This window comes from Dermacentor silvarum, chromosome 10, assembly GCF_013339745.2.
Source record: "Dermacentor silvarum isolate Dsil-2018 chromosome 10, BIME_Dsil_1.4, whole genome shotgun sequence".
In the NCBI taxonomy this organism is placed as follows: Eukaryota; Metazoa; Arthropoda; class Arachnida; order Ixodida; family Ixodidae; genus Dermacentor; species Dermacentor silvarum.
Genome location: NC_051163.1, coordinates 111,010,733 through 111,023,150, shown reverse-complemented (window position 1 = coordinate 111,023,150; position 12,418 = coordinate 111,010,733). Strand labels below are relative to the sequence as shown.

General features: G+C 44.2%; 1 protein-coding gene across 1 annotated transcript; it reads right to left on the bottom strand.

Annotated features, from left to right (window-relative positions):
* Nucleotides 1-2,013: 2,013 nt before the first annotated feature.
* On the bottom strand, nucleotides 2,014-11,968 carry LOC125941097 (ATP-binding cassette sub-family C member 2-like). The gene is made up of 4 exons (XM_049658033.1): nucleotides 11,821-11,968; nucleotides 5,029-5,339; nucleotides 3,729-4,061; nucleotides 2,014-2,121 (listed from the first exon to the last, which is right to left on the bottom strand). Exons 1-4 carry the CDS (start codon nucleotides 11,966-11,968, stop codon nucleotides 2,014-2,016), a joined length of 900 nt encoding a protein of 299 aa, XP_049513990.1.
* Nucleotides 11,969-12,418: the final 450 nt, after the last annotated feature.

Genomic DNA, 12,418 nt, shown 5'->3' with positions numbered 1-12,418 from the left:
TTTGCCTTGTGTCCTCTTTCTTGTGTGTGCGCTGCGTTTAAAGATGAACAGTAATTTAACATAAAGTATTAGCTCAGACATGCACGTAACACTTGGCGTACCATTCAAGTTGGCATACAGATTCCCGTTATTCCAATAAACATCCACACAGCGACATAATTATTAACGTAACCGAATGCTAGAGCCCATTTCGCTCAACGTTCAGAAACTGATGTGATACAATAAATTGTTACTTATACAAATCACTCATCCGCTCCAAGCTCGAATGTATTGTACACGATGAGATAGATCTCGTGAAACCTCATCGCAGTTTTGACAAGATAGCTGGTTGCATAGAATTATGTTGGTGTGCAAATAGGACCTAAAGCGCACACTAAAGCACACTCCAGAGACAGCTCATGTGTTTTTGTGTGTCTTCTTGTGCCATATTTACGGCCTAAATTTAGGTAAGCTATGCAGACACAGTTAATTTGTCTTTCCGTGTTTTTGCGAGGATCCTCGTAGTCATTATCACACAAATTCAGGCTCGTTGACTGATTAAGCGATAGAAACTTAATTCGTTTGCTTTATAACTATAACCGCAAGGCCACACCGAGTAAAAACAATCAGCTAATTTTACCACCTAATTCAAATTGCATAAGGCTGCTACATTTACGCAGTTTTTATACATATATTACCACCCCGCTTCAGTCTCTGAAGCTAATTTCGTCGTCGATTGCAATTCACAAGACCACACTTCAAAGTTCGCATTCTACTGTACGGGACTAGCAATGTTTGCAATAATCCCTTGATGCCCAGCCAATTATTCAGTCACCTTTTTGTCCCATAGCAACCGTTCAAGATCAATGCAAATATTTTAGATGTTTAGGTGACATTGAGGAAATAGATGCCCATATTTGTAGGTATAATAGTTAATACTACAATCCCCTTTATGACTACATTTGTTATTGTGGTCACATTTATTTAAAAGAATGGTGCATTTAAATGGCTGGAAACTAAGAACGAATTAACTTTTGAGTAACTGTTCATTGCTGCCTCAACACTTTTGGCGTTCACTTCAGCACAGTGTTACCCGTAACAACGAAAAAAAATATATTGGCTAATCAGTGTTTTTAAGAGGCAATCTTGCTGCTTACGTCTTTTCTACAGTCTTGCAACGTTTCATATTCAAATCAGAGCCTAAGCAGGCTGTGAAATAGGTTTTTCCTAATGTCTGTAAGCTTCAGCTTATAACTGTCTTATAGGGGACGCGAGGAGTACATATTACGTAGAAAAACACAAGAATGAAATAAATAAATGCTCCTGACGAATATAAGCAACACACAAAAATACAACACAACCGATAACGATTGGTTCGACAGAGCTTTTGAAAAGGTCGTCAGCGATGAATGCATAGGTGCGGCTTGTTGCTATGCTCTACTGTAATTTTAGCAAAAAAAAAAAAAAAGGGAATGTGAGCTGTGAGAGTATTAAGATGGGGAGAGGGTGCAATGGTCGTAAATGAATAAGAATGAGAAGATGTTATTGCTCTGTTTAATATAACTAAAAATCTAGATTCTGTGCTTCTTCCGTGCTCAGTAGGCGAGAAACAGCTATAATGAGCGGCTTTCACTTTCGTCACAATACCAGTGCAAAGCATTTAACATATACGAAACCTGAAGAATGGTCCTGAACTGCTTCAAAAGCTTGCACCGATACAGAACAATGCGGATACTATCTGGAGATTGGTTTTCTGCGTATGGAGGAGGTAGTTTCTCATCTGTTTTTAGTGCGCTGTAGCAAGGTTAACTTTTTCTCCATGTAACACAGTATTGGACATAATTTTGATATTATGTTGTCCATATGTGTATTTTTCGAACAAGTATTTATTATGTACGAATGATGTGGTATCAATAGCATGGCATGTATTGTAAAACTTTATGGGTAAAAGAACAGGAAGGGCAGGAAACACGTGACTGATACACACATTGACGCATTCGAAGTGATGAGTGTCGTTAGAGCTTGTGCTTTGATTTACGTACCTCTGGAGGGAGTCAGTGTACTCACACAGCGTTCGAAGGAGACAATCATTTGAAGAACGTTGAACAGCATCACGCACAGTGACATCAGCGACAGAGGAACCTGTCAGGTAGACAGCACAAGGCGCTGGTTACAACGAGAGATGAGTAAAATGATAATCGTATGTTTCGTATCTGAGTGATTCGCCGCGTAGCACACCTGAAAGCAGTTATTAGGGAGCCGTTAATCCTCGAGTAGGGTATTATTTAGCGGCTTCACATGGATTCATATAATCATATATTATATGATAATATAGCCTTGCCGTATGGGCTAGCATCGGCACACCATGGAAGTCTGAAATCGGCCGAGGGCAATATGTTGTGTAGTCCTAGAATAAATAATTCTATTGGCGGCTTAAAGCGGATGCTATTGATTTTCTATTATCGTTGTGCTAAGCTCCATGCCACCTTTCCGTGGACTGCAGGCAGGAAGAGGACTCCTGCGCACTATATCAAGCGCCATCGGCGACGTCCTATGATAACAGCGGACGCAGTTCTGGCGTCACGATATCTAAGGCCTAAACATCAGGCATTCATGATGGTCAAACGTCTAAACCTGATGTTTAAATGTTTTAGAAACATAATCTTCGGTTGTATTGTGCCAAACTAACAAAGACAATTAATTCTCTTTCGTTTTGATTACATGATTATGCAATCGTTAGACATAAATAATTTTCAGAGAAATGCTCCCGGGTCAGTCGGTCAACGCGTTTTTCATGTTGCGACGATCACTGAGCTGTTTCATTCTGGATGCAATACGATCACGTTTTACTCAAATGGAAATGTTCGCATCAAACATTTCATACCATTCCCCGTCACACTATACAATGACTGCGCTCTGCCTCGTAGTCATTTCCCGCTGTAGTCTTCTGTCAGCGTCGGTACGCTTCACCTTATTGATTTTTTATACTTCCTTTAGAGCGAAAGAGAGAGGGGAACCGAAAGTTTACTTGTACAATTGAGGCAATATCGTCTATGTTAATCTTGCTTTTCAAGCGTTCTTTTGAGCACAGGCATGTAATCCTATTTATTTATTCTGAATTATTTACATAGTCTGAGGACCCGAGAGCATTACGGAGAAAAATTGTAAACGAAATATGTTAGGACGACAGAAATTGCTTGACCGTCTAATGCCCTAAGGCAATTCCTTATCAGGGAATATTCAAACTTGCCAAACTTTACTTCGGGCCATGGAGAGTGCAAAAGTACATTTGCACAAAAGACAATGAGACGCCATTTGTTTCAAAGCCTAATTATCATAATAACTATTTAGTGGTAAGTGGTTTTCTAAACTATCCACCACAGATAACTCTCTCCGGCATATTATAAAGCTCCTATGGGATGTGCGTTAACCTTGTCGTGGTTAAAAGAAATTTTTGAGGTACGAAACTCAACGGAGCATCTTTCATATATATTTATTACGTTGTTCAATGCGGGGTTAAAGCTAAAATATTTTAAACCAGCTTTACTTCTGCATCTATCTAATGATACTGCAGATGCAAGCGATGCGTTAAAGGCCAATTTCCAGCAGACCGAAGTGGCCCCCGAAGAGGTTCTTCTGAATTGAGTCAGGGTTGCGGGAAGCTTCACCGGATGCTTCACCGGATTGGCCCGAGCATCGCCTTCGCTCGACGCTGCGTCCATCTTATCGGCCGTGCAATGCTTACGCACCGAGCACGCAGAGCTGAGCGCCAGGCCTAGACTGCCTGGGTCAGGTCCACCGGGGCCAGCGAAGACGACGGTGGTTAGCAGGGTGCACATGACAACCACGAATCCAGCCACAGCCGTCACCGTGCGCACGAATGCGTAAGTGGCTCCGAAGCAATCGTAGCCCCGCATGACCTCGTCTGTCAGGCGGTAGAAGTGGCTCGCAAACCTGTCCGCCACGCCGTATGACCGGACGCTACTCAATGCATCCACGGTTTCGGTCGCGTGCTGCAGTAAGCGGGACATGGCCAGGCTCTCGAAGTAGCGGCAGTGGTGCGATGCCCGCACGGCGGCAAACTGCGCGTACCCGTGCAAAAAGAGAAGAAACTATTACGCAAATTCAACGCACACGTTTTCATGAATGGCGAGCGAATTCATGAAGCGCGTAATTAAATGCTATGAACTTTGTGCGTCTTCTGCAACGAGTTTTGCAGCAGAGCCATTACGTGCTTCCTTGGCAAATTAGCAAGACGCAGAGGCAGACGCTCAAGGCTCGGACGAACGCACTTGCGGAGGCCCAAATCTCCTTCGTCCACAACTCGGGCACTTTTCACCATATGTCGGAGGGCGAGGTCGTCAAGTTAGATCGCATTTGGCGACTGCAGGGCAGATAGCGACAGCGAAACAGGCCTTCGCATCCCACCGCATTTGCGGTTAATTATTTTCATTTTTGTTATATCCTGATTATTTCGTAGTTGCTGACTATAGCTACGTGTACTAGAGGCATAATTTCAAACCATTCTCCTGTTCATACGACATCTGTAAGTGACCTAACCGGCCGTTGTTTTTCTGGAAGTGGTTAAAAGATACGCAGATGCCAGGTACGTACGACCCGTGTGAAGCGAGCTAAAAAATCTTTGTCTCCAAAAACAAAGAAATTCTTGCTTTCTTTTACTCTTTCCTCTCACACACATTGCTGTCCTGTAGATTTATTTACTGGGCAGCACAGGAGTGTTTATTTTACGTATTAAATCTTAAAGCGAAGCTATTATGGCTCCAAGATAGTAATGGAAAATGCGACAGAATCGAAGCTGTAGTGCTGTGGAACTTGGATGACTCATTGCGCATTTAAAATGTAGCGTGTTGTACAGTTAGAGCGTGGATGTGTAGGGCGATGAAAAATAAGTCAGTTTCTACTGAAGCGCGAAGCTTACAATTTGATGTCAGGTTTTTGAGTTGCGTTGAAGCTGCTCAAACCATGTCTGAAGGGGCCTCAACAATGTCTTAAGAGGTAGCACCAAAAGTCTACAAAAGGCGAGCTCACCAGTCCGTAGCATACCAGCACGGCGACAAGAAGTGTGATGCCGACCACAACGGGCGCCTGCGTGCCAACAATGGCGATCTTGGCGAAGGTGAGGAGCGTGTTCTGAACACTCTGCTTGCCACTGAGGAAAGCGCGTGAGTCAGCGTAATCAATGTCGGCAGAGAAGCGGTTCAGGATGCGGCCCCGGGGCGACTCGTCGAAGAAAGTAACTGGGCTCTGCAGCACGTGACCCAGCATGTCGTTGTGCAGTGACCGAGAAAGACGCTGCGCAGACAGGGCTAACAGCATACTTCCAGCGACACGGAAGGCCACTGCAAGCGGAGAACGCAGTTTTTATGAGTCAGCTTAGCAAAAAAAAAAAAAAAAGCAGTAGGAGGGCTTAGATGGGTCTCACACAACATTGTGACACCAGAGATAACTCTGACTAATTATCCCCATCCGAGAACGATTACGCGTGAAACGGCGTAATAGCAGCAAACAAATGTACTAAGAAGAGTAGCGTCTTAAACTTTTCTATCTCATTTTTGTAGTGGTATTTGTGGGGTCTTGGTCACCTTGCGTCGATGCCATTAAATGATGCGGCCGCAACCCCATGCACTTTCCAAGTGGCAAGGTTCAATCAGCCAAACCATAACAGTGAGAGAAAGCAAGGAGAAGAACTAGACAAATGTGCATTTTACTATTCTACACTGGGGTAAACAGGCAGGTAATTAGATAGGAATAATTGAACCAGCAGTTTGATTTGTACATAAGCCCGATCTATTATAGCATTTATATAAACCGAAGCTCAGCGTGATGACGTGAACCGAAATGCCTTTGTCAAGCTTGATATGCTGCCTGAGGGATCCTTTCGGGAAGTACAAAACTTATTAGCTTAGAAATAGAGAGACCATGCTTGACACCCGCAGGGCTCGACAAGCGTGTCTCACAACTCGGTTACCCAATAGCATGTGCCCTCGGGGAATGAAGTCCGACCACGAAAACGGGCGATATAGCCAAAAAACCGTGGCTCCAATCCACGCTCTGAAGGTGGTTGGACAGCGAAGCTGTAAACGACACCCACAACCATTACCCATTGTGACGTCACTTGAATTGACACATGTGGCTCTACAATGAGTGAAACCAGAGACAAATGAAATTTACTTAACCACAGTCTTTAGTACTTCACAATGACATCACATTCACGCTGTTCTTCTGGCGTCTTTACTTTCCGTGGTCTACCCATGGTAGCCGGAATGAACTGAATGAGTTGCTAGACCGTGGTGACGTCACTACGTGATTTCTATGTTGCTGGGTACCTTTCCACTCAAAGTAGCTTACACAACCGTAATCCTTACCGGGAAACACACATGGCAGAAGGAACGTTGTAAACGACACCCGCAACGATTACCCATTGTGACGTCACTTGAATTCACACTCGTGGCTCTACAAAGAGTGAAACCAGACACGTTGTTTTCACGAGGGTTTTGAAGGACGTCAACTTCTTTTGAAGCAGTTGCAAACCTAATCTTTACCGGAACGCGTCAGAGGGTGTTCCCATTGTTGACACGTGCCTTATAATGCATCATGTGGTTTTGATGCTTGTTTCTTGTGGTTTTTCTTTTGGAAACGAGTGCTGAGTTGTATGCTGTATGCCTGATTTCAAAGGAGATATGATGTTTGTATTCTTTTTAGCCTGGCGTTTTTGCTTACGCCTACACAATAATTTCTTTGGCTTGTAGAGGTATACAGCTTTGCTATAAATGTGTTGCAGAAACCGCCGAAAAGGCTATTGCATACCGCAGGAATTGAATTGACGCACTAACAGCAGTTTCGAAGTGCACATACTGCTGACATTGACAATGGTATTGATGTTGACGGTACAATTATTATTGACATGTCTATGACGTCTGGAACAATTTGAAATGAGGACAGTTGAGATGATGACGGCACTACAATGGCGGCAGCATGACCAAAACTGCATGATGACAACGGAATCAAGGTTACAATGGTGACAGAAGGATAACAATATGACGACAGCATGACAACAGTATCATAACAGTGGTGCACGTGCGCTTTTTTTGCTTATCTACTACCAATATTCTAGCGATATTCGACTTACTAGCGATTTTCGATTTACTAGCGATTTCGATCGATATTCAATATTCGATGTACTTCAAAGTCGATATTCGATCTACTAGCGATTTACTACCGATATTCTACCCTATACTACCGATAGTCTAGCCAATATTCTAGTTGACATTAGGCGGAAAAGTGGAGCTGGGCAGGCCATGTAATGCGTAGGATGGATAACCGGTGCACCATTAGAGTTACAGAATGGATACCAAGAGAATGGAAGTGTAGTCGAGGACGGCAAAAAGCTAGGTGGAGTGATGAAATTCGGAAATTCACAGGAGCAAGTTGGAATCAGCTAGCACAAGACAGGGGTAATTGGAGATCGCAGGGAGAGGCCTTCGTCCTGCTGTGCACATAAATATAGGCTGATGATGATGGCCAGGTACTCGACGATTCACTTAATTGTCATGTAGATCTCACGCACTCTGGGAGTCAGTCTAACCGAAGTTGTGGTGAGCTGGCAATATGAAACGGCATATCCGCAAGAGACGCACTACGGACTTCAATGAAGAATGCACCCCGTAACCATGAGCCCAGGTGACCGAAAAGCATGACTCAGTGCCACCATGGACTGCAACATCTAAACCTTCTGATGCCACAAAGCTCTCATGCGACAGCAATCACAGCTGAAAGATTTAGAGTTTGGCGATGACAGAGCCGCGTGAGAGCATGGGCCTTCAGCTTATACAGTCCGAATACGAAAACAGGCGAAAAATCTTATCGTTAACAGTGCGAGAAATAACAAAGACTGCAGAAGCTCCACGGAAGTATACGTAAGCATCACCCCCAATTTCAATTGGCCCACCCCCATTTCAGTTGGCACACTCCCAAATTTCAAGTTGGTGCAACCTAAATTTCAGTTGGCCCATGCCCATATTTCATGTTGGCCCAGCCCCAAGTCAAAGTTGGCTGACCCTTAAATTTGAAGTTGGTGTATCCCCAAATTTAGGTTCCGCCCACCCCTAAATTTGCATTGATCTATTCCCAAATTTAGGTTGGCCCCCACATTTCAAGTTAGCCCACCCCATCCATAAATTTCAAGTTCGCCCACACCCAAATTTAGGTTGGCCCACCTCCAAATTTCTAGTTGACCCACTGCTAATTTTATATTGGCCCACATGCAAATTTCGAGATGGCCCAACCCAAATTTCAAGTTGGCCCAAATTCAAATTTCAAGTTGTCCCAATCTAAATTTCAAGTCAAGCTATGTCCAATTTCGATAGCCAATTCCAAATTTTCGGGCACACCCTAAATTTTAGGTTCACCACCCCAAGTTAGCACAACCCAAACTAAAATTTTCCCACATCCAAGTTTAAGTTGGCCCTCCCCAAATTTTAAGTTGGACCACCCACAAATTTCTAGCTGGCCCATCTTCAAATTTAAGTTGCCCAACCCCAAATTTAGGTTGGCGTTTCATATATTGCAAGTTGGCCCACCCCCAAATTAAACTTTGTCCACCCCTAAATTTTAAGATAGCCCACCCCAAAATCTAAGTTCTGACTTACAAATTTTCAAGTTGGCGCACGTCCAAGGTAAGTTTGCCCATCTCCAAATGTAAGTTGGCATGTCAAGTTGGTACACACCTATCCCCAAATTTCCAGTTGGTCCACCCCAAATTTCAAGCTGGCACATCCCACAGTTAAGTTGTCCCATCGCAACACTTAGATTGGCCATACTAAATGTTAAGTTGGTCCACCCCCATTTAAGTTGCCCAATATAAATTTAAGTCGTCCATGTCCAAATTTCAAGTCAGCCTACTACCAAATATTAGTTTGTGCACCCCCCCCCGGATTTTAAGTTGGCCCAACCCTAAACTTAAGTTTGGCCGCTTGCAAATTTCAAGTCCAACCTCGAAATTTTAGTTGGCCCACCCTTAATATTAGGTTGGCCCACCTCCAATGTAAGTTGGTATGTTCAAATTTCAAGTTGGCACACCGTAGAATTTAAGTTGACCCATGTGCTAATTTCATGTTGGCCTACCCCAAATTTTAGTTGGCACATTACCGCCCCTATAGTTAGGTTGACACACCCCCAATTTTGTTGGCCTACCCTTAAATTGAATTGGCCCACATACCAATTTGAGGTTGCCCTACACCCAAATTTAAGTTGGTACACCCCCAAATGCAGGTTGGTGCACCCCCAAAGTTTAAGCTAGCCTATTTGTAAATTTCAAGTTTGGCACCCCTTAATTTATAGTTAGCCTATCACTAATTTAAGTTACCCAATGGCCTAATTTCAAGTTGGCCCACCCGCAAATTGAAGTTGGCCTACACCCAACTTTCAAGTTGCCCCATGTGAAAATTTAGGTTGGTCTACCCACAAATTTCTAGTTGGTCCACCTCGAATTTAGGTTGCCCATGTCCAAATTTCAAATTGACCCACCCTCAAATAGGAGTTGGCCCACACTCAAAATTTCTAGTTGATACACCTCTAATTGCCTATCTTTATCTTTATTCAGCCTATCTTTAAATTTAGGATCGCCCACCCCAAGGTTCTGGTTGGTCCACCGCCAATTTCGGTTCAACCACTCCGAAATTGAAGTTGGCAAACCCCTAGATTTCAAGTTGGTCTATCCCCAAATTGAGGTTGGCACACCCAGAAATTTAGAATGCATATGTAATGGGTAACTCGTTGGGTCATAGTTTTATTGTATTTCGTCTCTACAGACTACCAGATGTCACTCGGGATATCTCAGTTAGGAAATTTGCAGGCGCAAGCTGGAATCAGCTAGCGCAAGACAGGGGTAATTAGAGATCACAGGGAGAGGCCTTCGTCCTGCAGTGGGCATAATTACGGGCTGATGAGGATGATGATTAATTTGTGACCTGGCGCACTATAACGTAAAATGATTCCAAACTGTTTTGATTTCAATTTCTGCAATCAGCCCCGGATTGGCGAAAACGTTTTTGGGCCACTCCCAACTTCACCTGTCTGTCACGCGACGTCACGAAACCGCATAACTCCCCATCTGATATAACATGTACACATGATTATGCATGATTAAACCGCAGAAAAGAAGTATAATCATTCCTGATTCGACGCCTTTTCACCATTAGCCCTCTGCTATTGGTCCAATATTTCTGGCTACGCCCACTTCACCTGCCTATCACGCGACCTCAGAAAACCGCGAAACTCACCACGTCAAAGTCATGTGTACGCGAAGAAAATTCATTAATAAGGAACGGCATACCACTATTAGGGCACGAAGACAAAAAATTAGATTACAATTTCTTTCCCAAGGTGTGAATACCAACTAGCTCTAGATTTATGACCGTATTTATTACCCTTAACTAGCACGCCCACCGACACCACCAACAAAATATGCTGACGCCATATTTTAGTTTTCTTATTTCCCAAGGACCATTCATGAATGGAATCGCCTTACTGAAGCAAGTGATCAGACTGTGAATTAACATTTTTGAGCCTGAATCGTTGTTCTTTTGTTGCTTTTTTTGCTACTCTGTATTTGTGTTGTCCACCTTGCTTGGACCTTGAGTCTGCAGTATTAAATAAAAAATAAAATTTCAAGTTGGCCCACCCTAAATTTTAAGTTAGCGCACTGCAAATTTCATATTGGCCTACCTCAATTAGAGTGGCCCATGTTTAATGTCACGTTGGCGCACCCCATATTTTTGGGTTGACTCACCACAAATTTAAGTGTCCCAATCCCAATTTGAAGTTGGCCCAGCCCCAAATTTCAAGCTGGCCTACCCTCAATTTTAAGTTGGCCCAACCACAAATTACAGTTTGTGTACCCTACCATGTTGGTGAAGTTGGTCTCCTCGCAAATTTCAAGCTGGCCCACCCCAAATTTCAAGTTCACCCATCCCCGAATTTTAGTTGGCCCGCCTACAAATTTCAAGGTGGTCTCAACCCTAATTATAATTGACCCCTACAAATTGGATGTGGCTTAGCTCAGTTATGCCTGGGTGTGCGTAGCTAGTGGTATGGTTAATGTTATTGTTTAGCTTGGTGTTTCATTGCGTCATTGATCCGTGGCCCTGGCACGAGATGCTGAACTAGACAATGAACCATCCTCATCTGAATGCACTCGCCTGGCCGCTTCGTACTTACGACGCTTCTCGAGGCGTGTGGCTCGTTCTTCCTCCGTCTCATCGGCTCGCTGCCTCCTCTTGGTTTCGTTCCGACTGACGCCTGGCTTCTTTCAGTCTCTCCGACTCACTTTCCATATCTGCCGACAATCCCACCGAGCGGCCCCTTCTACATATACGACGCAACGCCGGCTCCTCCGGCGATGTAATGCCGGCAACGCCGCCGGCAAACACCGCGGCGGTTGCCTGGCAATGGCTTCGCTCGCGGTTCGGCCACTGACCACAGTGAAACGGCGAGAATACGGCCATGCAGCTCTCGCTACAATATCAGCTTCCCCATGTATTTCTATGGAGCCCTATACATCCCTATGAGTATTCTCTCTGAGCAATTTCTGTTTGGGTTAAATTGCTCCTTACCGCTTGCAAAGCTACCAATCATGTACATTACATTATTATAATGATTAAAATATGAAATTCGCTAATTACGCAATTTTGTGCAGATACAAAGCATTACAGTGTTTGCCCGCATTTTCGCGTGACGGAGCGGGTACTCGCCAATGAATGCTTAAACATTAATAAACAGTGCGAAGTTGTACTTAAGATAGTTTGTTAAATATATGCATACCGTCTACCAAGCACAGTGCCACGAGAATTGGCACCCAGGGGAGCTGCGCAGAGGGTAGGGCGGTAGTACCGCCACCTGCCGCTGCATCCGTACCCCACTTGATCCACAGCTGCTGTGTAGCAAAGGCACAGGCAGCTGCTACGAACATGAGGACTCCCGTGACTGCAGGCCATTCTGTGAGGCGGAGGAGGCTACACAGCAACCACCATCCTGTCTGGTCAAAGAAACAAAGCGTGATTTAGTACGCTGGATAGGTGCAATCGCTCATCCAGGCGAACGTGGACAACGGGATGCTGCTAACCGAATTCCCCGGGCTCTTAAGTTCGGAATAGTAGGAAATCCCATAGGCACTATTGTTATTCAGGTAATGTTAGTACTGCTATGTACCATAGCCAAGTTTCTATGGTGCACTGCTATGCACTATACCTAGCCCCCTCAGTAGCAAATTGATCCCTTCTCTTATACTCCTAATAAGTCCTGATAATTTCTGTGGGCCAGCAGCAACTGAGAGTTGCCGACATGTGCCACGTTCAACGAGGTCTGCACAGATCCCATAAATACTCATCGACTTGCCTAATGATTACTGAAGTAAGCAATA

Bases quoted from the DNA above. Each gene is read 5' to 3' on its own strand.
- LOC125941097 (XM_049658033.1), bottom strand. From the start codon at position 11,968: ATGTTCGTAGCAGCTGCCTGTGCCTTTGCTACACAGCAGCTGTGGATC. The intron at 4,062-5,028 runs GTGAGCTCGCCT...GGGTACGCGCAG, and splicing joins TGCTGGTATGCTACGGACTG to TTTGCCGCCGTGCGGGCATC. The intron at 2,122-3,728 runs GTGCGTAAGCAT...TCTACCTGACAG, and splicing joins CGCTCAGCTCTGCGTGCTCG to GTTCCTCTGTCGCTGATGTC.